The 24710-nt window shown below is 43.7% G+C and overlaps 3 protein-coding genes across 9 annotated transcripts in view; 2 read left to right on the forward strand and 1 right to left on the reverse strand.

Annotated features, from left to right (window-relative positions):
• LOC114595223 (uncharacterized) overlaps positions 1–24710 on the forward strand; it is a 646585-nt gene that overhangs the window by 355621 nt on the left and 266254 nt on the right. The gene's annotated exons all lie outside the window — the stretch shown is intronic.
• The window catches only part of LOC144327580 (uncharacterized), a 290636-nt gene that overhangs the window by 79013 nt on the left and 186913 nt on the right, over positions 1–24710 (reverse strand). The window lies entirely within an intron of this gene.
• Positions 1–24710, forward strand: part of LOC144327588 (uncharacterized) — an 81083-nt gene that overhangs the window by 52925 nt on the left and 3448 nt on the right. For 3 of the 7 annotated variants that reach the window (XM_077927928.1, XM_077927926.1, XM_077927927.1), the window contains 4 exons: positions 8722–9214; positions 9417–9498; positions 10797–10879; positions 21596–21722. In XM_077927928.1, coding sequence (XP_077784054.1) covers positions 8813–9214; positions 9417–9498; positions 10797–10879; positions 21596–21722 — 694 coding nt within the window. In that variant the 5' untranslated portion in view covers positions 8722–8812. Of the gene's footprint in view, positions 1–997; positions 1085–8721; positions 9215–9416; positions 9499–10796; positions 10880–21595; positions 21723–24710 lie in introns of those variants that run through there. The other 4 variants (XM_077927931.1, XM_077927929.1, XM_077927930.1 and 1 more) reach the window with 2 other exon arrangements.

The following is a 24710-nucleotide window of genomic DNA, read 5'->3' on the forward strand; positions in this document are numbered from 1 at the left end:
CCAGCCCTTGCAGGAGATGCCAGGGGCTGACAATGGGACATTCTGTATGCCAAGCAGATGCTCTAGGGCTCCCCATATTTCACTAGCCTTTCAATGTTATGCTATTAGCAACCGTGGAGATTCCACCTGCCTCTTTCGAAAGGAGAACAGTCACCTGGTCAATTTAATTAATTAATTAATTAATTAATAATAATTTATTTATACCCCGCCAATCTGTCTGGGTTTCCCCAGCCACTCTTGGCGGCTTCCAGCAAAATATTAAAATACAATAGTCCATCAAACATTAAAAACTTCCCTAAATATAATAATAACAATAACCATCCATTTTCAGTCCATTGAATTAGCAATTAAGCATATTGTATATTAGTATAAAAAGCATGCATAGGAAAGTATTACTCATTTATGAAGAGAATAGGATTTATTTATTTTGAACTTCGCTTGGTTCCTCCTTGGCCGCCAGTGCAATGGTTTCAGCAGGGCTAGAACTCAGGACCCGCTGCCTTGAGGGACATCTAAGAGCAGTTGGGCAGGGGAAAGGTCTCCCTTGGGAGGTGGTGGACTCTCCTTCCTTGGAGGTTTCTGAGCAGAGATCGGACGGCCATCTGCCATGGATGCTTTAGCTGAGATTCCTGCATTGCTGGGGGTTGGACTAGATGACCCTGGGATCCCCTCCTATCTCTCCACTCCTGAATTCCTGGAGGAGCTTCCTTGCCTCCTGCAAAGCCCTTTTCCCTGCAAGCTCTTCCTCTGGTTTCTGGCCAAGGGAGGGAGATGCTCAGAGTCCAGCCAAGAGCCTCACCCCCAAAAGGATATCTGGGCATTGGCGTAGCCGGGGGGGGGGCAACTGCCCCCCTAAATGCATAAAAAATAATAGAAATCTGAGAGAGGGCTGAGCTGGAGGGACTCGGCTTGGCAAGGGTTAAAGGGAACTGAGCTGCCTTCCTAGAGAGGACAGGAAGCAAGGGGGGGGGCTGGTCCTCCAGAGCCAAGGCCCCTCGCTCCCCAGTCCTTTCCTGCAAGGAAGGGGGGTGTTGCTTTGTGTCTCTGCTGCAAGGGCTGCCTCGCTGCCCCCTCCTGGGATCTGGTGAGTCTCCTCTCTCTCTGGCATCTGGTGGGGGTCCCAGGGCTGCAGCAGGGGAGGGGGCCTGGGGGGCCTGATCTGCTCATGCGGGGGGGGGGGGGACCCCAAGTCAGGGAGGAGAGGGTCCTGCCAGGGAGGGGCCAGGTCTGCCACGCTCTCCTTCCTGCAGATCAGAGGATCCCAAACTCATATGGCCCTCCGCCCCCCCCTTTCAGAAAAAATCTCCCTTCTTTAAACAAAGGAGTCCCTGGGACTTTAACTCTGTGTGACGTCGCTCAGCCTCATTGCACAACAGAGGAAACATCTGCAAATGGTTTTCCAAAGCTGGACGAGGAGGTGGACTAGCCCCCCCCCCCCAAAAAAAAAGGTGGGAGAGAAAGGCCAGGAATAAAGAGAGGGATCCCAGCCCAGAGTCTGGCTGCTGCATTGCAATCCAGTTTCCCAGTGTCCAGTGGCATAGCGTGGGGGGTGCCAGGGGTGCCGGCCGCACCGGGCGCAACATCTGGGGGGGGGCGCGAGTCCAGAGGGAAGGGACAAGTTCCTTCCTCCGCCGGGCTCCCCGCCGCCACCGCCAGCCTTGCGCCCTAGCGCGCGCGCCCCCCGCCGTCGCTGTGGCTGCGCTCCGCTCACTGCTCGCAGGAGGAGCAGCCGCTGCAGCAGCGCCGACGCCGCCACCTACGCCTGGCCGGGCACGGGCAACCTCTGCACCCTGCCGCCGCCGCCATCCCCTCGGCCCAGCCACAGGCGGCGGCTGCTTCTGCCTCCATCCTCCTCCGGGCAAGCAGCGTTGTTTGCGCGGCAGCGCCAGCGGCAACTCGCAGGTTAGGGGTTGGGGGGGCGCAGATTACTTGCCTTGCCCCGGGTTAGGGGGCGCAAATTACTTGCGTTGCCCCGGGTGCTGACAACTCACGCTACGCCGCTGCCAGTGTCTCCCAGGGCAGCTCCCCACGGAGGCCACTGCAGCAATCCCCTCGCACCCAGAGCAGGGCATCCCAGGACCACATCCTCTCTCTCCCAAAGGGATTGTTGCTGGGAGACTTCCGGTCGGTGCCAGCGCTTAATGGCGGTCCTACCTCCGAGCTCCGGAGAAGGACTGCTCCGCAAGTTCGGGTCTTACCCGCTACGGCGAGCGGGGGACCCCTAAAATCTCAGGCGCGGAAGCCTGAGAGCAAGGAGACTCGGTGGGCACCTTTGCGCCCCCCGGTACTGTGAAAGAGCCTTTTTAAAGGCTCCGGAGCGGCATCGGGAGTGAGCGCGGTGCTGAGAGTCGCTACCCAGCCTGCGGAGTGAAGCCGCGTCGCCATTAGCGGAGAGCGCCGATTCCTTCCTGAAAAGAAAATCTGGACTGGATTCCCGTGAGTAAGAAGGGAAAAAATTAGGAACCTTAAAAAATTGAAAATTTGGCTGAAAACGGGAGGGCAAAAAATAAGGAAGTCTGCCCCCCCTGGACTGCAGGAATTTAAAGCAACGAAAGACCTCGCTGCAGTTATTAGAGACTTAGTTGCGAACTGTCAAACCTGAGCTGTCAAAAGTATCTCTCCCCTCCAGATTGGCAGGACAAGGGGGAAAAAAAGACAGTCTTGCGAAGATACTTTTAACTTAAAGGGAAACAAAGTTTTTCACTGCTCTGATCCCCGGGACGACCTGCCAGGACTTAACACCGGGAAAACTGTTCTTTAAAACAACTTTGAAGTGGATATAGACTACACCTTAAATGGTGGAAAAATTTTAAGACATTTAAGATTTAAATGGGATTTTGTTACTGATATTGGACTAACCAAATTTAAATTGGAGAAGAAGTTTTATAACTTTAATGGCGGACTTGAGATTTTCTACATTCGGCTTTCTGTCTCTTTGTTGTTTCTAACTTGGAAACTTTTAACTGCTCCCTCTTGAGGGCTAAGAGGGAAAAATTGCAAAGTAACTGACTAATACTGGGATTTTCCATTGCAAGTTTTTCCTGTGAGAACGGCCTTGGGATATGAGTGGCACGGCAGAGGAGATAAGAACCAGATCTAAAGTTAAACAAACACAAAAGAAAAGAGGCTCAATCTCTGGCAACACAGTGCCTGCACCAGACACTGGGACAGCAGCATCAATGGAACCTATGACACAGGCACTGCTTAAAATAAATCAATCCCTTGAGGCCTTAACAAAGCAATCAGCAGAAAATTCAAAGAAATTGACAGAACTTACAGCAAGATTGGATTTGAATACCACATCAGTGGCAACAAATACAGAATCTATAAATAGACTGATTCAGGAATCTTCAGAAACAAGGAAAATTGCAGAGAGTGCAAAATCTGTCGCAGGTGAGACACAGGAAAGACTTGTGCCGATTGAGAAAAAGGTGAATGAGCATGAAGCGGCCCTCTCCTTACTGGAATTACAACGGAAAGAACGAAATCTGAAATTTAGACAGGTTCCAGAGAAAGAAGAGGACAATCTGGCGGAATTTCTCACAGAGGCAATTCTGGAAAATTGGCAAGAAGATCTGGAGGAAGACGAAGTGGGGATAACAACTGCTTTCAGACTTGGTAGAAAGCAAAGCAAGAAGTCAAGGGATTGTCTGATCACCTTTAGAACCAAAGAGGAAAGAGACAAGATACTGAACCTTCATTATCAAAAAGCTTTGGTGATTGGAAACATTCAAGTCCAAATCTTTAAAGACATCCCTAAATACATCTTGGAAGTGAGGACCTTTTATAGAGATCTTGCCAATTTGCTGAGGAAGAACTTCATACCCTTCAGGTGGGAATTCCCACAGGGGTTGTCCTTCAACTACAAAGGGAAGAAAGTAAGAATAAGAACAGTACAGGAGAAAGAGTACTTTTTGGAGAGAAACCTAGAGGACCTACAGAAAGGTACGGTGGATCCGGCAAAAGAAGGGCAAGGATTAACACCAGAAGGAGGAGGGCTAACAGACATTGCAAATCTATCATTTGGACTACCACAACTGCCAACTGAAGAGGAAGAAAAACTTGGAGCAGTCGGAGGATCAAACATCTAACAAACAAAATGTCTCTGCAGCTTCTAAGCTGGAATTGCAACGGTTTGAACCATCCCAGAAAAAAACGACAGGTTTTCCACATTTTGAAAAGGGAACAACTGGATCTGATATGTCTACAGGAAACTCACATAACTAGAGCACACAGGAAATTGTTGGTGAACAAAAGACTGGGACAAGAATTTATATCTTCTGATAAAGTAAAAAAGAGAGGAGTAGTGATTTATGCAAAGGAAAAATTGGACCCAAAGTTAAAATTTAAGGATGAAGAAGGAAGATACCTGGCAATTGAAGTACAGATCCAGGGGGAAAAATATTTGATAATTGGAGTATATGCACCAAATGATGGGAAGGCAGAATTTTTTAAGAAGTTGCATGAGACCTTACTAGATTATCTCGACTGCAAAATAATAATGATGGGGGACATGAATGGAGTGGTTTCTACAAACATGGACAAGGCACAAAGACAGACAATATCTAAAGAAGGAAGATTACCAAAGACTTTCTTCGAGATGACGGAAAATATGGACTTGATTGATATTTGGAGAACAAAGAATCCTCTCGAGAGAGAGGGAACTTTTTTCTCGGAATCTAAAATGACATGGACGAGAATTGACCAAATCTGGGTATCTAGTGTGATGGCTACAAAGATTAAAAAAGTAGAAATCTGCCCAAAAACCTGCTCCGACCATAATGCTGTAAAGATGGAAATGAAAACGACAACAACTGGATCCTTTAGATGGAGAATGAATGACTCCCTATTTAGAGATGAACAATTTTGTATAAAGGCCCTAAAGACATTGAAAGATTATTTCGAGATAAATTTGAGAACAGATGTGGAAAAAAGAACAATTTGGGACGCAAGTAAAGCCGTGATGAGAGGCTTCCTGATACAACAGAATTCAATCAAGAGGAAAAAGCAAAATGAAAGGAAAGAAAGAATTTTAGAAAAAATGAAGGAAGGAGAAAAGAAACTGAGGTCAAAACCAAAGTCTCAAGAAATTTTGAGAGAAATAAAATATTATCAGACGCAATATATGGAACTGACAAATCAAGAGATAGAATGGAAAATTAAACAAATGAGACAAAGGACTTTTGAGTCTGCAGACAAGTGTGGGAAGCTCCTTGCATGGCAATTGAAAAAGAGACAAAAATTGAACACAGTTACTTGTTTGGAGATAGAGGGAAAGAATGTTCATAAGCCAAATGAGATAAGTAACTGTTTCCAAAGTTTTTTTAGGAAATTATACACACAAGGGCCAGTAAATGAACAAGAAATAGAAGAATTTCTTAAAAATTATGGACTACCGAAAATTCCAGAACAGGGCAAGTTGATTTTGAATGAGAAAATAACAGAACAGGAAATAGAGGAGGCCATACAAAAGGCACAACTGGGAAAGTCTCCAGGACCAGACGGACTGACGGCTAGATATTATAAAGCTTTGAGAGAAGGTTTAGTGCAACCACTAAAAGAAGTTTGCAATGAAATATTGGAGGGGAAAAAGGCACCTGAAACGTGGAAAGAGGCTTTTATCTCACTTATACCAAAGACCGAGACTGAAAAGAACCAGGTTAAGAACTACCGCCCGATATCATTATTAAATGTGGATTACAAAATTTTTGCAGACATTTTAGCAAAAAGACTGAAGAAAGTATTGACAGGTGAGATTCATAAGGATCAATCTGGCTTTCTCCCGGGTAGACACATGTCTGACAATGTGAGGAACATAATAGACATTGTGGAACTGTTGGAAATGAACATTAACAGAAAAGCGGTTTTGATTTTTGTGGACGCGGAGAAAGCCTTTGACAATATTTGTTGGAGTTTTATGAAAAAGAATCTCCAAGGGATGGGGGTAGGCCAAGGTTTTGAAAATGGTATAGGTGCAATTTACTCTGAGCAGAAGGCAAAGCTAATTGTGAACAATGTGGTAACGGAAGAGATAGCCATAGAGAAAGGAACACGACAGGGATGTCCTATTTCCCCCCTACTTTTCATACTAGTTCTGGAGGTTTTGTTAAATATGATTAGAAAGGACCAGTTGGTTAAAGGAATTCAGGTCGGAGTGAAAGAGTATAAATTAAGGGCATTTGCAGATGACCTAGTTTTGACTTTGCAACAGCCAATCACTAGTACAAAAAGAGTTTTAGAACTGATCGAGATATTTGGTCAAGTTGCAGGATTTAAGCTGAACAAACAAAAAACTAAAGTATTGGAAAAAAACCTAACAAATGAAGAAAAAGAGACATTCCAGAATGAAACAGGTTTGGAGATAGCAAAAAAAGTGAAGTACCTGGGGGTGAATTTGACATCGAAAAATGTGAATCTTTTTAAAGACAATTATGATAAATGTTGGACAGAAGTTAAGAAAGATTTAGACATATGGTCAAGGCTGAAACTTTCCTTGTTAGGCAGAATTGCTGTTATCAAAATGAATGTATTGCCTAGAATGTTATTTCTGTTTCAGACATTACAAATAATAGACAAGATGGACTGTTTCAAGAGGTGGCAGAAAGACATATCGAAATTTGTTTGGCAGGGCAAAAAGCCAAGAATAAAATTTAAGACATTAACAGATGCGAAAGATAGAGGGGGTTTTGCCCTGCCGGACTTAAGACTCTACTATGAATCAGCAGCGTTTTGCTGGTTGAAAGATTGGCTGCTCCTCGAGAATACAGACATTTTGGACCTTGAAGGATTTGACAACAGATTTGGTTGGCATGCATATATATGGTATGACAAGGTAAAATTGCATAAAGGTTTTAAGAACCATATGGTAAGGAAAGCTCTGTATAATGTTTGGATTAAGTATAAAGACCTGTTTGAAAGTAAAACCCCCAGGTGGCTGTCACCAATGGAAGCAAAAGAGGTGAAAAAATTGAATATGGGTTCTAATTGGCCTAAATATTGTGAAATTATAGAACAAGATGGTGAAAATGTAAAATTGCAGAGTTTTGAGAAACTGAAATTTAAGGTGAGAGATTGGTTACATTATCGACAGATAAATGAAGTATTTAAACAGGACAGAAAGAAAGGCTTCCAGGTGGAGAAGTCAAAATTAGAAACAGAACTGTTAGAACCCAATACTAAAAATTTGTCAAGAATGTACAACTTGCTGTTGAAATGGAATACTCAAGATGAAATGGTGAAATCTAATATGATTAAATGGGCACAGGACATTGGGCATGACATTGAATTTGCAGACTGGGAGCAGTTATGGACCACTGGTGTTAAATTTACGGCATGCAATGCCTTAAAAGAAAACATTATGAAAATGATCTACAGGTGGTACATGACTCCTGCTAAGTTAGCAAAGATCTATCATTTGCCCAATAACAAGTGTTGGAAGTGCAGTGAAACGGAGGGAACCTTCTATCACCTTTGGTGGACCTGCCCGAAGATTAAGGCTTTCTGGGAAATGATCTATAATGAAATAAAAAAAGTTCTGAAGAGAACGTTTGTTAAAAAACCAGAGGCCTTTCTCTTGGGTATGGTGGGCCAAATGGTGCCAAAGAAGGATAGGACATTTTTTATGTACGCCACCACAGCAGCAAGAATTCTTTTAGCAAAGTATTGGAAGACGCAAGATTTACCCACGTTGGAAGAATGGCAGACGAAGGTGATCGACTATATGGGACTGGCAGAGATGACTGGCAGAATTCGAGACCGGGGGAAAGAGGCGGTGGATGAAGATTGGAACAAATTTAAAGTTTATCTTAAAAACTGTTTTAATTTGGAAAACTAGGGGCTCAGAGTTATAAGAGATAAAGAACTACAGTTGTATTAATAACTAACTGAAGTTAAATACATGAAATATATTTAAGTTATGATCAGAGGGTTGCTGAAAAATCTTGAAACAAGAATGCAGAAAAGGGGTGGTATGGGGAAGTCATGTTTTTGTTTGTTTATGTCTATGTTTTTGTTTTGTTTATTCTTTATTTATGGAAAACTAATAAAAATTTATTATAAAAAAAAAACAAAGGGATTGTTGCTGGAAATGGGCGCTGCTACTCACTGAGCCTCCAAGGACCTTGGAATCTATGTGTGTTAAGCTATCTAACAGAATACTAATACTAAATTACCCGCCTAAATTTCAAGGGAGGTGTCTTTGGCCTCATCCACTTGGCCCTCAGGGGTTGGCCAGATACCTTCCTGGCCCTCAGAGCAAAGAAAAAGGGACCCCACCCCAGGAGTCTGTCTGGAGAGCGGCAGAGAGTCCAAGTGCAAGAAAAGGAGACAGCAGCAGGGGAGTGGGGGTGGGGGGAAGCAACTCCTGAGGACCCCCGGATGAGGACCCCCACTAGAGCCAAGTATCCATTTTACACAAGATACAAATGACTCCCTTGTCAGTCAGTTTTGACTTCATGCATTGACTGGACGGCAGGAGAAACCAGGCTGATTCATTTCCCAGAAATCCCTTCAGTTGCCTCCACATTTTGCATTGCTAGAAGGCTAGAGACATATTTCTTCTCTTCTTACTCCTCTTTACTCCCCAAAAGATAGCTAATGGTCTGGGCTGTGGTGCAATCCTACCCTGGTTCCCAGCAAGACTCATCCATGCTTGCTCAGGGAACCTTTTCTTCTCCTGATATTGTACAACTTTTGTAACAGAACAATGTATTTGCTTTGTAGGATTTGCTAGAGCTTCTCATTCAGACAGACAGAACTTGGCAGAAGACCAAAGGGTTCCTTCCGATCTCTCAGAGGCTTCCTGAGAGCACAGATGGATGAGCGAGACACAGCTGGCCCTGGAGCAGGAAGAGGCCATGACATCCATACTGGGAGCAGCGGGGGGTTCTGGGAAAATTTTGTGCAGAAGATCCTGGGTGAGGAGGACACCCTCTGCTCAAAGATACAGAGCCAGCAGGTGAGGCAGTTCTGCTTCCAGGAGGCCAAAGGACCCCGAGAGGTTTGCAGCCGACTCTACCACCTTGACCGTCAGTGGCTGAAGCCAGAAAGGCACACGAAAGCTGAGATGCTGGACCTGGTGATCTTGGAGCAGTTCCTGGCTGTCCTTCCACCAGAGATGGAGAGCTGGGTGAGGGAGTGTGGAGCAGAGACCAGTTCCCAGGCGGTGGCCCTGGCCGAAGGTTTCCTCCTGAGTGAGGCAGAGGAGAGGAAGCAGGTGAGAGAGACTTTCCTCTGGATACTCCCAAGGGGCTCCAAACAGGATGGAGAACATCCCATAATGCTCTACTGTTGGCCCATCTGTTTTGTGGGAAGGCATCCATGGAATGAGGTGTAACACCCTGAATGTTTTTGTCTTTGTCATTCTTTTACTAATATTTCTCCCCATTCCCTGTTTTGAATCCTTGTTTCTTTTTCAGGGAAAGGATCTCTGTGTGGAAATGGACCTGGATTCCTGTGAGGCAGAGAGGCCTCCGTTGGACACCAGAGAGAGGCCACTGGGTAAGGAGGAAGGTGGTGTTTCTCTGTTTGGTCTCATTCTGTTGGTTTTCCAACTCATCTGAGGGTTCTTTGTCACGGCTAAAAATTGGCAGCTGTTTCTTTAATGCTTAAAAAGCTGGGTCAGCATGAGTCAGCAGCCTGAACCGGGTTTTATATATAGAGTGAGAAGTGTTAGTTTGCTTTGGGTTGGTTGGTGAAAGCTGGTAGTGTTGCTGTGTGTGAGAGATTTTGACCAGCTTCGGCCCATCTGAAGCTGATACAGGCTTTTCTTATCTTGAGCCCAAGCAGAGTAGTCCACACAGCAGAAGGATAAGCAGTATGTGCCACATTCTCACCTTTATTTCCACTCTATGCTGAGAGAATACAAACATGCATCTTGCCTCTGTGAGAGTAGAGAAGCAACCTGTCTCTCTAACAAAGAAACCGAGAGAACAGTGAAAAACAGCAAACCAGTGTACGTCACATCCAGTCTCCCATTCCCGTGGGAATCCAACAGTAACTTAGAGTGTGGAATGCAAAACAATGTCTTGTGACATACATTCGCTGCTCAGTGAGGAAGCAGAAACCAACAGTGTGTACAGTTGGTCAGTCGCTTTTGCAGAAAGGCTTTTAAGAATAAAAGCAGAAAGTACTCTGCAAGGTTACTCTTCTTGTGGACTCTTTTATGCCAACAAGGGTCCGAGGACCAGGCTGAGGCAACAAAGGGAGGTCAGAACCCCCCCTTTTTTTTACAAACACTGACAGGTTATGGGCCCAGTGTTTCTGAGCTTGTGCAGAGTGCAAAACGACTGACAGCATCTGAGCAGGGAGCTGGTGAATCCTGGTGGTGTATGGAGCCAGTGGCTGTGCGTTGGAGCAGTTGGTGGCAAGCTGTAACTGTCTGCAGTGACGCTGGGGCTGCTAGGATCTGAGGATCAGGAAAGCACTCAGCATCGGCTACTGGAACAGTTTGAACTCCTAGAGGACCACAGTAGGCGACTCACAGAGCAGCTACACCAGTACTCTGCAAGGATACTCTTCTCGTGGACTCTTTTATGCCAACAGAACCTTTATTTTTTTTTCTTTTACAAACACTGATATTCTTTTCATCTTGTTTTGCGGGGAGACAGTTGGGAACAAGGGTCCAAAGGAGGGGAGATGGTTTTTTGCACATCTAACATATGAAATGGGCACAAACATCCAAATGCTCTCAGCAAGTATGGCTTTCTGAAAGGCCCATCTGTTGTTAGAGATGCCCTGTTTCCCCTGTGAGAGAAGCAGGCACTCCTGGCGTCCTGTTTACATTTTTTCTCTTGCAGGTGACAGAATGATGCCAGCAAAACCGCCTGATCCGCCTTTTCATGGGGGCAGAAGGGAAGCAGCGGCTGTGGAACCAGATCAGGTCAGGGGAAGCTGCCTTGTGGGGACAGAGGCCGAGGGATGGAGCAATGTCATGGACTGGTTGGGCACAGAGGAATGGTGGGAGGAAGCAGCCGGGGAACCAGGAAGGGAAGATGGCTCAGAGCCCAAGAAGTTGAGGTGGAAGAAGGATGAGTGATCAGAGGCAGAAGCCTGGGAAGAGGAGATGTCAGACGCTAAAGGGGGAACAGGGCTTAGTGAGCTGGGAGACTCTGTGGCAGAATGCAGTGCAGAATCAGAGGCAGAAGAGGAAGGAGGCGAGTGGGAGAGGAAAGTCGAGAGGCAGAGATGAGTCAGGAGAAGGAGGAGCCATCGGTGGCTCCCTCTCCTTTTGCCAGAAGCCATCCTCCCTGCTTGTCTCTCAGAGCCAGGAAACCCCCTGCGTTGCAGGAATCTCTGCTAGATTATGCAAACTGACAGACCCTCTGGGAATGAGCTGCTGTTCTCATGAGGCCCGAAACTCAGCCAAGTCTGTGAATATCGTGTTCTTGCTAAGAAAGTGTGAACTCCAGCTGTGTACTGTGGGATTTCCTACCCATAGAACTCTGACACCAGCCTTCTGAATTTCGCCAGTAGGATTCATCTGTAGTTGCAGTTTTCATGGAATCCTAGAGTTGAAAGGGACCCCAAGGGTCATCAAGTCCAACCCCCTGCGTTGCTAGATCATCCAAGACAGATGGCCATCCAAAATTGTTGTTGTTTAGTCGTTTAGTCGTGTCCGACTCTTCGTGACCCCATGGACCAGAGCACACCAGGCACTCCTGTCTTCCACTGCCTCCCACAGTTTGGTCAGACTCATGTTTGTAACTTCAAGAACACTGTCCAACCATCTTATTCTCTGTCATCCCCTTCTCCTTGTACCCTCCATCTTTCCCAACAACAGGGTCTTTTCCAGGGAGTCTTCTCTTCTCATGAGGTGGCCAAAGTATTGGAGCCTCAACTTCACAGTCTGTCCTTCCGGTGAGCACTCAGGGCTAATTTCTTTAAGAATGGATACGTTTGATCTTCTTGCAGTCCATGGGACTCTCAAGAGTCTCCTCCAGCACCATAACTCAAAAGCATCAATTCTTTGGCGATCAGCCTTCTTTATGGTCCGGCTCTCACTTCCATACATCACTACTGGGAAGACCGTGGCTTTAACTATACGGACCTTTGTTGGTAAGGTGGTGTCTCTGCTTTTTATTTTTTTTAAAAAAATTTTTTATTGGTTTTACAACATTTTTTAAACAATACAAACAAATAAAAAGACAAACAAACATGTATAATTTCATAACCTTTTTTTCATAACCCTCATTTCTCGGACTCCCCCATACCTCCCCTTTCTGCATCCCAATTTCCAAAATTATTTCAGCAGCTTCTAAGTAATTTTATCAAATATGTGTCCTCTTAGTCTTTTCTTCAACTTAATCTTATGTCACTGTAATCCCTTTTTCTTTCTCAACACCTCGACATTTTAGCATTCATCAATTTTATAATAGTTCTTAAGATAAACTTTGAATTTCTTCCAATCCTCTTCCGCCGTCTCTTTCCTCTGATCACGGATTCTGCCAGTCATCTCAGCCAGTGTCATATAGTCCATCACTTTCATCTGCCATTCTTCGAAGGTGGGTAAATCTTGTGTCTTCCAATACTTTGCGATAAGTATTCTTGCTGCTGTCGTAGCATACATGTGATGGGATGATGAGCTGCTTGTGCGTAAAATCGTAGTCCCTCAGAGTTTGTGCAACTCCACAAACCTCTGTGTGTGACAGAGCTCCTCAGACATGTCCGCTCTAGTCACTTGCAGATTCCGACAGTGGTTGTTTTCGGAAGCGCTTCCAGCATAAAAGCTCCTTAACGGAAACACGTCTTCGGGACTCGCGGCGTGACAGCTTCCGGCGAGGAATGGGTCTCCCTAAGGGAGCTTCTGACACCTCACCACTGTTCTCGCTGGACGTGTCCCTGAGCCCTCCCTCTTGCTCGCTTTCCCTCAGAGATCCTCCCCTTTCCCTGCTAGTTCCTGCTTTAGCTGCTGCGTCTCTCTCAGCCTTCGTGAGCCTTTCCTCCAGAGACCCATCTCTCCCCCTGCTGGTCCCTGCTTTAGCTGTTGAGTCCCTCCCAGCCTCCGTGAGCCCTCTCCCCACCTGTTCCTCCGATGGCAGTTCCCTGACAATACATAAAGAAAGTTCTATCTTTCTTTAGCACCAATTGGCCGACAATGCCCAAGAGAAAGGCCTCTGGTTTCTTAGGGAAGGTACATTTAAGTACTTTTTTCATTTCATTATATATCATCTCCCAGAAGGCCTTAATCTTTGGGCACGTCCACCAAAGGTGGTAGAAAGTACCTTCAGATTCTTTACATTTCCAGCACTTGTTATCAGGCAAATGGTAAATCTTTGCTAGCTTGACTGGGGTCGTGTACCACCTATAGATCATTTTCATAATATTTTCCTTTAAAGCATTGCATGCCGTGAATTTTATCCCGGTGTTCCACAACCTTTCCCAGTCAGCAAACATAATGTTATGACCAATGTCCTGTGCCCACTTAATCATAGCTGATTTAACTGTTTCGTCTTGTGTATTCCATTTCAGCAGCAAATTATACATTCTTGACAAGTTCTTAGTATTGGGTTTTAACAGTTCACTTTCTAATTTTGATTTCTCCACCTGGAAGCCAATTTTCCTGTCCTGTTTGTAAACCTCCATTATTTGATAATAATGGAGCCAATATCGTACTTTGGGTTTCAATTTCTCATGACTCTGTAACTTCAATTTATCTCCATCTTGTTCCAAAATTTCCCAATACTTTGGCCATTCGGCCTCCATATTGATTTTTTACAATGCCTTAGCCTCCAAGGGTGACAACCATCTAGGGGTTTTGTTTTCCAACAAGTCTTTGTATCTTATCCAAACATTATATAATGCTTTTCTAACAATATGGTTTTTGAAAGCCCTATGCACTTTAATTTTATCATACCATAAGTATGCATGTCAACCAAATGTGTTATTGAAACCTTCTAAATCCAAGATATCTGTATTCTCGAGGAGCATCCACTCTTTCAGCCAGCAAAACGCTGCTGCTTCGTAGTACAATTTTAAGTCCGGCAGGGCAAATCCCCCTCTTTCTTTTACATCTGTCACTATTTTAAATTTTATTCTGGGCTTTTTGCCCTGCCAGACAAATTTCGAAATGTCTTTCTGCCACCTCTTGAAACAGTCCATCTTGTCAAGAATCTGCAAGGTTTGAAACAAAAATAACATTCTAGGCAGTACATTCATCTTGATAACTGCAATTCGGCCTAACATTGACAATTTCAAATTTGACCATATTTCTAGATCTTTTTTGATTTCTGACCAACATTTTTCATAATTGTCTTTATACAAGTTCAAGTTTTTAGATGTCAGATGAACCCCTAGGTATTTCACCTTCTTAACCACTGTCAAACCTGTTTCATTCTGGAATTTCTCCCTCTCCATACCTGTCAAATTTCCCCCCAAAACTTTAGTCTTTTGTTTATTCAATTTAAATCCGGCCACCTGACCAAATTCTTGAATTATCTCCAACACCCTTTTTGTACTAGTATCTGGCTCTTGTAAAGTAAGTACCAAATCATCTGCAAAAGCTCTTAACTTGTAATGTTTTGCTCCGACCTGTACACCTTTAACCTGCTGGTCATCTCTAATCATATTTAGCAACACCTCCAGAACCGAGATAAAAAGTAGTGGGGAAATTGGGCACCCCTGTCGTGTCCCTTTTTCTATCTTAAGTTCTTCAGTTATCACATTATTTACAATCAACTTAGCTTTTTGTTCAGAATATATCGCACCCATACCATTCTCGAATCCTTGGCCTACCCCCATCCCATGAAGATTCTTTTTCATAAAACTCCAAGAAATATTGTCAAAGGCTTTCTCCGCGTCCACAAATATCAGTACTGCTTTAGTGTTTATATTCACCTCCAATAGTTCCAAAATGTCTATTATGTTCCTCACATTATCTGATAAATGCCTTTTTGGGAGAAAGCCTGCTTAGTCCTTGTGAATCTTCTCCATCAACACTCTTTTCAATCTTTTTGCCAAAATGTCTGCAAAAATTTTGTAATCCACATTGAGTAATGATATTGGGCGGTAGTTCTTAAGCTGAGTCTTTTCAGTCTCTGTCTTTGGTATGAGTGTAATATAAGCTTCTTTCCACGATTCTGGCGCCCCTTTCCCCTCCAAAATCTCGTTGCAGACTTCCTTTAACGGTTGTACCAACCACTCCTTCAAAGCTTTATAGTATCTGGAAGTCAGTCCATCTGGTCCTGGAGATTTGCCCAATTGCATGTTCTGAATGGCACCTTCTATCTCTTGTTCTGTTATTCTCTGATTTAGATCCACCTTACTTTGATAAGAGATTTTTTGTAATCCATATTTTTTAAGGAATTCATCTATATCCTCTTCGTTCTGCGGTCCTTGTGAATATAATTTTTTAAAATAGCTCAAGAAACAGTTTCTAATCTCGTTGGGTTTAGTTATATTCTTTCCATCCACTTCTAGATTTGTAACTGTATTTAGTTTCTGTCTTTTCTTCAATTGCCAAGCCAGAAGTTTGCCACATTTATCCGCAGATTCAAATGTCTTTTGTCTCATTTGCTTTATCTTCCACTCAATCTCTTGATTCATCAATTCCATATATTGTGTCTGATATAGCTTAATCTCTCTCAAAAACTCCTGGGACTTTGGTTTTGATCTCAATTTCTTCTCTCCTTCTTTTATCTTTTCCAAGATCTTTTCCTTCTTCTCATTTTGCTTTCTCTTTTTTACCGAATTTTGTTGAATTAGGAATCCTCGCATCACAGCTTTACTTGCGTCCCAGATCACTCTTTTTTCTACATCAGTTTTTAGGTTTATTTCAAAATAGTCCTTTAAGGTTTTTTGGGCCTTTCTGTGGATCTCCTCATCTCGAAACAGGGTGTCATTCATTCTCCATCTGAATTGACCAGTTGTTGTAAGTTTCATTTCCATCTTCACGGTGTTATGGTCAGAGCAAGTCTTTGGGCAGATTTCTATCTTCTTGATCTTTGGAGCCAGCCCACTAGTAATCCAGATTTGGTCGATTCTGGTCCAGGTCATCATTGCTTGAGAGAAGAAAGTTCCCTCTCTTTCGAGAGGGTTCCTTGTTCTCCAAATATCTATCAAGTCCATATTTTCATTCATTTCAAAGAAGGTCTTCGGAAGTCTCCCTTCCTTAGAGATTGTCTGTCTTTGTGCCTTGTCCATATTTGTAGAAACCACACCATTCATATCTCCCATGATTACTACATTGTAGTCCAAATAGTCCATCAGAGTTTCATGCAGCTTCTTAAAAAATTCCGCCTTCCCTTCATTTGGTGCATAAATTCCGACTATTAACAATTTTTCTCCTTGTATTTGTATTTCAATTGCCAGGTATCTTCCTTGTTCATCTTTAAACATCATTTTTGGGGCCAATTTCTCTTTTGCATAAATCACCACTCCTCTTTTCTTAACTTTATCCGATGAGATGAATTCTTGTCCTAGTCTTTTATTTATAAGTAATTTCCTGTGTACCCTGGTCACATGAGTTTCTTGTAAACAAATCAAATCCAGTTGTTCTCTTTTCAAAATATGAAAAACTTGGCGTCTTTTCGTAGGCATGTTCAGCCCATTACAATTCCAACTAAGGAATTGCAGGGCCATCTTGTTATTTAGCATTCACTCCTCCTACCGCTCCAAGTTGCTGCTCTTCCTCTGATGGTGGTTTAAGTCCAAATGATAGATTCAGGATGTCTACAGCTCCTTTTACCTCTGAGGTTGGGTCTACCGTTCCCTTCTGCAGATCCTCGTGGTTTTTCTCCAAAAACTTCTCTTTGTCTTGAATTGTTTTTATTTTCACCTTCTTTCCCTTGTAGTTGAAGGACAGTCCTTGTGGGAACTCCCACCTAAAAAGTATATTGTTCCTTTTCAGCAGGTAGACCAGATCTTTGTAGAAGGTTCTCACCTCCAGAATATATTTAGGGATGTCCTTGAAGATTTGTATATGGGAATTTTCAATTTCCAAGGCCTTTTGGTAATGTAGTTTTAATATTTTGTCCCTTTCTTCCTTGGATCTAAAAGTAATCAGGCAATCCCTCGGAGTCTTTATGTTCTGTCTCCTGCCCAATCTAAATGCTGTTGTGATCTTAAATTCTTCCTCCTGCAATTCTTCCTGCCAAAAGTCAGAAAACTCTTGTGTGAGAAACTCCACGAGGCTGTCCCCTTCACTTTCAGGAACTAATCTTAATTTCAAGTTTCTCTCCTTTCTCTGTAATTCCAGCAAAGACAAGGCCGCATCATGTTCATATACTTTTTTGGAGATCGGTTCTAATTTTTCCTGTGTCTCTTCAGCAATATTTCTGGCGTCCTCTGCAATTTTACGTGTTGCAGAGTTTTCTTCAATCAGTTTATTTATAGATTCCGTATTAGAAGTCACACTTTTCGTATTCAAGTCCAACCTTGCTGTTAGTTCTGTTAATTTTTGTGAATTTTCTGTACTCTGCTTTGTCAAAGCTTCTAAAGATTGATTTATCTTGAGTAACGCCTGTGTCATTGAATCCATGGAAACAGCTGTCACTTTTTCTTGCCCAGCTGCTCCTGTCGGTGTTAGGCTTGATATTGAGCCTCTTTTCTTTTGTTGTTGTTGTTTTGCTTTAGCTCTAGTGGTTATCTCATCCGCTGGGCCGCTCATGTCCCAAGGACGTTCTCACAGGAGCAGTTCCCTGATGGAAAATTCCACTGTCTTAATCTGTTGCTTTGCAACTGTTACTTCTCAACCCTCTAGAGGGAGCAAAACAAAATGTCCAAGTGAAGGAAACACAGAACTAAGAACAAAGAAACCAGGAAACTTCAATATAAATGCTGCAACACTTTTTCTATGTAGTTTCTCTGTCAACACAGTCCAATATGTTGTGGCAGCAAAGCCCCAAAACTTTGTATCAGGTAGAATATCAACTATGTAGCTTTGTAACAAGTTTCTAAAATCAGTTCTCTGTCCTGGTGTCTTATTTTGGCAGTCCGTTTCAGGGGATTAAGACAGCGGAAAACTTTTCTCTTTCAAATAGGTCATGCAGGTTAATAAAGTTGCTTTTTCTCCCCTCTGCCCCTGCTTGCTAGAGAGGAGGTTCGTGTCCGATGCCAGGCTTAAACAGTCCTACAGTATTTTCATTCAGATGCAGCTTTATATTTTCGTTGCTTTATCTGTCATGCAGTCGGGGGAAGGCAGACTTCCTTAATTTTAACCTTCCCCGTTTCCGGCCAAATTTCAGATTTTTAAAATTTTAAAGTCCAGATAATCGTTCAATCCTACTCACGGGTTTTTCGATCCAATTTCAATTTACAGGAAGGAATCAGCGCTCTCTGTTCATGGCGACACGGCTTCGCTCCGCGAGCGGGGTTGCGACTCTCAGCACCGCGCTCTCCCGATGCCGTTCCGGAGCCTTTAAAAAGGCTCTTTCGCAGTAAGGGGGCGCTTCTGGTGCCCACCGAGTCTCCTTGTTCACAGGCTTCCGCGCCTGTGATTTTAGGGGTCCCCCGCTTGCCGTAGCGGGTCAGACCCGAACTCGCGAAGCAGTCCTCCTCCGGAGCTCGGAGGGAGGACCGCCATTAAATGCTGGCGCCGACCGGAAGTCCCGATGTCTCTGCTTTTTAAGATGCTGTCTAGGTATGCCATCACCTTTCTCCCAAGGAGCAGGCGTCTTTTAATTTTGTGACTGCTGTCACCATCTGCAGTGATCATGGAGCCCAAGAAAGTAAAAGCTCTTACTGCTTCCATTTCTTCCCCTTCTATTTGCCAGGAGGTGATGGGACCAGTGGCCATGATATTCGCTTTTCTGATGTTGAGCTTCAGACCATATTTTGTGCTCTCCTCTTTCACCCTCATTAAAAGGTTCTTTAATTCCTCCTCACTTTCTGCCATCAAGGTTGTGTCATCTGTATATCTGAGGTTGTTGATATTTCTTCCGGCGATCTTAATTCCGGCTTGGGATTCATCCAGCCCAGCCTTTCGCATGATGAATTCTGCATATAAGTTAAATAAGCAGGGGGACAATATACAGCCTTGTCGTACTCCTTTCCCAATTTTGAACCAATCAGTTGTTCCATATCCAGTTCTAACTGTAGATGAGGTGATCAGGAACTCCCATTTCTTTAAGAACTTGCCATAGTTTGCTGTGGTCGACACAGTCAAAGTCTTTTGCATAGTCAATGAAGCAGAAGTAGATGTCTTTCTGGAACTCTCTAGCTTTCTCCATAATCCAGCGCATGTTTGCAATTTGGTCTCTGGTTCCTCTGCCTCTTCTAAATCCAGCTTGCACTTCTGGGAGTTCTCGGTCCACATACTGCTTGAGCCTGCCTTGTAGAATTTTAAGCATAACCTTGCTAGCGTGTGAAATGAGTGCAATTGTGCGGTAGTTGGAGCATTCTTTGGCACTACCCTTCTTTGGGATTGGGATGTAGACTGATCTTGCCACCTCTTCTTGATGTCTTCTGCTTCTGATAGGTCCTTTCTACTTTTGTCTTTTATTATGAAAATCTTTGTACAAAATGTTCCTTTCATATCTCCAATTTTCTTGAACAGATTTCTGGTTTTTCCCATTCTATTGTTTTCCTCTATTTCTTTGCATTGCTTGTTTAAGGAGGCCTTCTTGTCTCTCCTTGCTATTCTTTGGAAATCTGCATTCAGTTTCCTGTATCTTTCACTATCTCCCTCGCATTTTGCTTGCCTTCTCTCCCCCGCTATTTGTAAGGCCTCATTGGACAGCCACTTTGCTTTCTTGCATTTACTTTTCATTGGGATGGTTTTAGTTGCTGCCTCTTGTATAATGTTACGAGCCTCCATCCATAGTTCTTCAGGCACTCTATCCACCAAATCTAAATCCTTAAACCTGTTCCTCACTTCCACTATGTATTCATAAGGGATTTGGGATTTGATTTAGATTGTATCTTACCGGCCCAGTGGTTTTTCCTACTTTCTTCAGTTTAAGCTTGAATTTTGCTATAAGAAGCTGATGATCTGAGCCACAGTCAGCTCCAGGTCTTGTTTTTGCTGACTGTATAGAGCTTCTCCATCTTTGGCTGCAGAGAATATAATCAATCTGATTTCGATGCTGCCCATCTGGTGATGTCCATGTGTAGAGTCGTCTCTTGTGTTGTTGGAAAAGAGTGTTTGTGATGACCAGCTTGTTCTCTTGGCAGAACTCTATTAGCCTTTGCCCTGCTTCGTTTTGAACTCCAAGGCCAAACTTGCCAGTTGTTCCTTTTATCTCTTGACTCCCTACTTTAGCATTCCAATCCCCTATAATGAGAAGAACATCCCTCTTTGGTGTCATTTCTATAAGGTGTTGTAAGTCTTCATAGAATTGGTCATTTTCAGTTTCTTCAGCACCAGTGGTTGGTGCATAAACTTGGATTACTGTGATGTTAAAAGGTCTGCCTTGGATTCGTATCGAGATCATTCTATCATTTTTGAGATTGCATCCTAGTACAGCTTTCGCCACTCTTTTGTTGACTCTAAGGGCCACTCCATTTCTTTTACAGGATTCTTGCCCACAGTAGTAGATGTGATGGTCATCCGAACTAAATTCGCCCATTCCCATCCATTTTAGTTCACTGATGCCCAGGATGTCAATATTTATTCTTGCCATCTCATTTTTGACCACATCCAACTTACCAAGGTTCATGGTTCTTACATTCCAGGTTCCTATGCAATATTTTTCTTTACAGCACTGGACTTTCCTTTCGCTTCCAGGCATATCCGCAACTGAGCATCCTTTCGGCTTTGGCCCAGCCGCTTCATCAGCTCTGAATCTACTTGTACTTGCCCTCCGCTCTTCCTCAGTAGCATGTTGGACGCCTTCCGACCTGAGGGGCTCATCTTCCAGCGTCATAACTTTTATATCCCTGTTGTCTTTGTCCATGGAGTTTTCTTGGCAGGGATACTGGAGTGGCTTACCGGTTCCTGCTCCAGGTGGATCACGTTTGGTCAAAACTCTCCACTATGACCTGTCCATCTTGGGTGGCCCTGCACCACATAGCTCATAGCTTTTCTGAGTTATTCAAGCCCCTTCGCCACTGCAAGGCAGTGATCCATGAAGGGGGCCATCCAAAATAGGCTTATATTATTTCTAGACTGATCACTGAATGCAAAAATTGGTTTCTAAGCAGTGGACAAATGAGAACAAATAGTGGCCTGGATTCACCTAACCAGCGCCATCAGCTGGAAAATGGAGCCTGCCCCCCATTCCTCCCCTCCCCCTCTCCATGCCCCCATGAACCCCTTGAATTTGGCCCTAGGGCATTGGGAGGGAACCTCCCCAGAACAACTCACGAGGAGAGGAGAAAGTGGATCCTTCCATCGGGGAAACTGGAATGCTTGCGTAGGCAGAGTGACTTGAAAACCACAAGGTGGAGTACCACCTATTTGCACAAAGACGGATACCCATAATTAAAAGGCAGAATAAAATAAGCATCCATAAATAAAATGTGCAGCTAGCAATCCTATTGAAACAACACCGCAACCCAGCCAGATGGGCGGGGTATAAATAATAAATTATTATTATTATTATTATTATTATTATTATTATTATTATTATTATTATTATTTACAGGAAGGAAACAACAGAGCATTGTGTAGCAGATCATATTTCTGCTGTCTCAGAGGAGGACATTTCCCTTTTTCTTTTAGGGTCCAGTCTGCTTTGAAGATGTCACCATTCGTTTCACGGACGAGGAGTGGGCGTTCCTGGATCCTGACCAGAGAGCTCTGCATAAGGACGTCATGGAGGAGACTCGTGGGATCGTGGCCTCTCTTGGTAAGGCTCCCTGTGGGATCATCATATCAGCCTGGAAATTCAACACATACCTCTATGGAACCGACCTCATATATTTTCACAGAGCTCAACAGTGCCCCCTATAACACCTGGGAACCTAACACCCCCACAATAAACAGTAACTTACCGTTTTTTCTTTGAACAATCTTCCTCAAATTATTCCTTTTCCTACCACGATCAGGCTGGTCTGAACTGCCCAGGCCATCTTAAATGTCAGCTTCAGAATTGTTAGGAAAGATAAGTTGTGAGCTTTAGAGCTTACAGGGTTAACAGCTCAGAATGTCCTGCATCTGGGGAGGAGCTTTCTCAACATCCGGGAAAGCTGTTTCTTCGTTCTTTCTGACTTTCGTTTTCTGCTGAGACATGGAAGACGCAACGTCTGCATCTTCCGATGGTTTATCTTGCTGTACATACAATAAAGCCTTCTTATTTAGAGGAACAGCAGTGTATTGGACTCTGCAAGCTCACACACACAAGCAGCACTCACTGTGCCGCTCTGCTACAAGTCCAGAAAATGTGGAGCTTCAGGTTTTCTGTTTTTGTTTTTGCTCCTGTCAGTCTTGGGTTGACCAAAGAAACAACTGACAATGGAGATGGAGGGGATGCCATGGTTGGGCCAAACAAAATTCATCCCAGAGAGCTGTGGAAACGTACCGGACACCACATACGTAGCTTCAGGTTTTCTGGTTTTGTATTTGCTCCTGTCAGTCTTGGGTTGATCAAAAACATTAGGAAGAACTTCCTGACAGTAAGAGCTGTTTGACAGTGGAATTTGCTGCCAAGGAGTGTGGTGGAGTCTCCTTCTTTGGAGGTCTTTAAGCAGAGGCTTGACAACCATATGTCAGGAGTGCTCTGATGGTGTTTCCTGCTTGGCAGGGGGTTGGACTCGATGGCTCTTGTGGTCTCTTCCAACTCTATGATTCTATGAAAGAAATGACTGACAATGGAGATGGAGGGGATGCCATGGTTGGGCCAAACAAAATTCATCCCAGAGAAGAGCTAGACTTATTGAATCTCAGGTAGTAGTTGCAGTGATGATGATGATGATGATGATGATGATGATGATGAAGATGGTTTACAAACTTAATCTTTTCCAGAACAGAACTGTTCTCAAATCAATGTAACACTGTAGTAGAATCATAGAATCATAGAGTTGGAAGAGACCACAAGGGCCATCGAGTCCAACCCCCTGCCAAGCAGGAAACACCATCAGAGCACTCCTGACATATGGGTGTCAAGCCTCTGCTTAAAGACCTCCAAAGAAGGAGACTCCACCACACTCCTTGGCAGCAAATTCCACTGTCGAACAGCTCTTACTGTCAGGAAGTTCTTCCTAATGTTTAGGTGGAATCTTCTTTCTTGTAGTTTGGATCCATTGCTCCGTGTCCGCTTCTCTGGAGCAACAGAAAACAACCTTTCTCCCTCCTCTATGTGACATCCTTTTATATATTTGAACATGGCTATCATATCACCCCTTAACCTCCTCTTCTCCAGGCTAAACATGCCCAGCTCCCTTAGCCGTTCCTCATAAGGCATCGTTTCCAGGCCTTTGACCATTTTGGTTGCCCTCCTCTGAACACGTTCCAGTTTGTCAGTGTTCTTCTTGAATTGTGGTGCCCAGAACTGGACACAGTACTCCAGGTGAGGTCTGACCAGAGCAGAATACAGTGGCATTATTACTTCCCTTGATCTAGATGCTATACTCCTATTGATGCAGCCCAGAATTGCATTGGCTTTTTTAGCTGCCACGTCACACTGTTGGCTCATGTCAAGTTTGTGGTCAACCAAGACTCCTAGATCCTTTTCACATGTACTGCTCTCAAGCCAGGTGTCACCCATCTTGTATTTGTGCCTCTCATTTTTTTTGCCCAAGTGCAATACTTTACATTTCTCCCTGTTAAAATTCATCTTGTTTGTTTTGGCCCAGTTCTCTAATCTGTCAAGGTCGTTTTGAAGTGTGATCCTGTCCTCTGGGGTGTTAGCCACCCCTCCCAGTTTGATGTCATCTGCAAATTTGATCAGGATGCCCTTGAGTCCATCATCCAAGTCGTTGATAAAGATGTTGAATAAGACCGGGCCCAAGACAGAACCCTGTGGCACCCCACTAGTCACTCTTCTCCAGGATGAAGAGGAACCATTGATGAGCACTCTTTGGGTTCGGTCAGTCAGCCAGTTACAAATCCAAGCCAGTTACAAATCCAAATAATAATATTTTTTATTTATACCCTGCCCATTTGGCTGGGTTGCCCAAGCCACTCTGGGCGGATTCCAACACATATATAAACATGAAGCATAAATAATAGTCTGATCTATTTATGTAGCCAAAATTGTGGAAACCTTTTGTGAAAAGTGTATTTCTGAGGTTTGATGGCTCATAACACCACTTTTGTGTGGAGTAATACTATAAAATTATATATCAATGAAGGATAATCTAATGAAGAATGTAATGAAAGAACTTTTATGAAGGAGTATTTATGAGAACAGCAGTCATACCCATTGGCAACCTTTAGCTTTAATTAAGGCCTTACAATGCCTTCCCATGATATGAACCAAGTTTTTAGTACTGCAGCTGTAATAAAGTGAAACCAAGATTAAATTATTGCCTCTGTTAATTGGACTTTATTGCTGGGTTGCTTCTGACTAACAAGTTTCTTTAGTCGGCTCCATAGATTTCTGATTGGGTTAAAGTTTGGGCTATTCCCAGGCCATTCCGGCAGTGAAATATTGAAAGCACCTTTTGCACACAGCAGCAACATGACATGGAGCGGAATCCTGTTGAAGTATAAAATAGAATATATATGTGTGTGTGTGTGTGTGTGTGTGTGTGTGTGTGTAATGTTTCCAAGGGGTTGCTCGAGAGCAAGCAGGCAAATATCTCCCTGCTTAGCTGTGAAGCCTTGCTTTTGCTGCCAAAATAAACCTTATCCATCCGGAGCGCCACTCTCCTGTGGCTGGCTCAGTCGTTGGCAG

Source organism: Podarcis muralis, chromosome 4 (genome assembly GCF_964188315.1).
Source record: "Podarcis muralis chromosome 4, rPodMur119.hap1.1, whole genome shotgun sequence".
NCBI lineage: Eukaryota > Metazoa > Chordata > Lepidosauria > Squamata > Lacertidae > Podarcis > Podarcis muralis.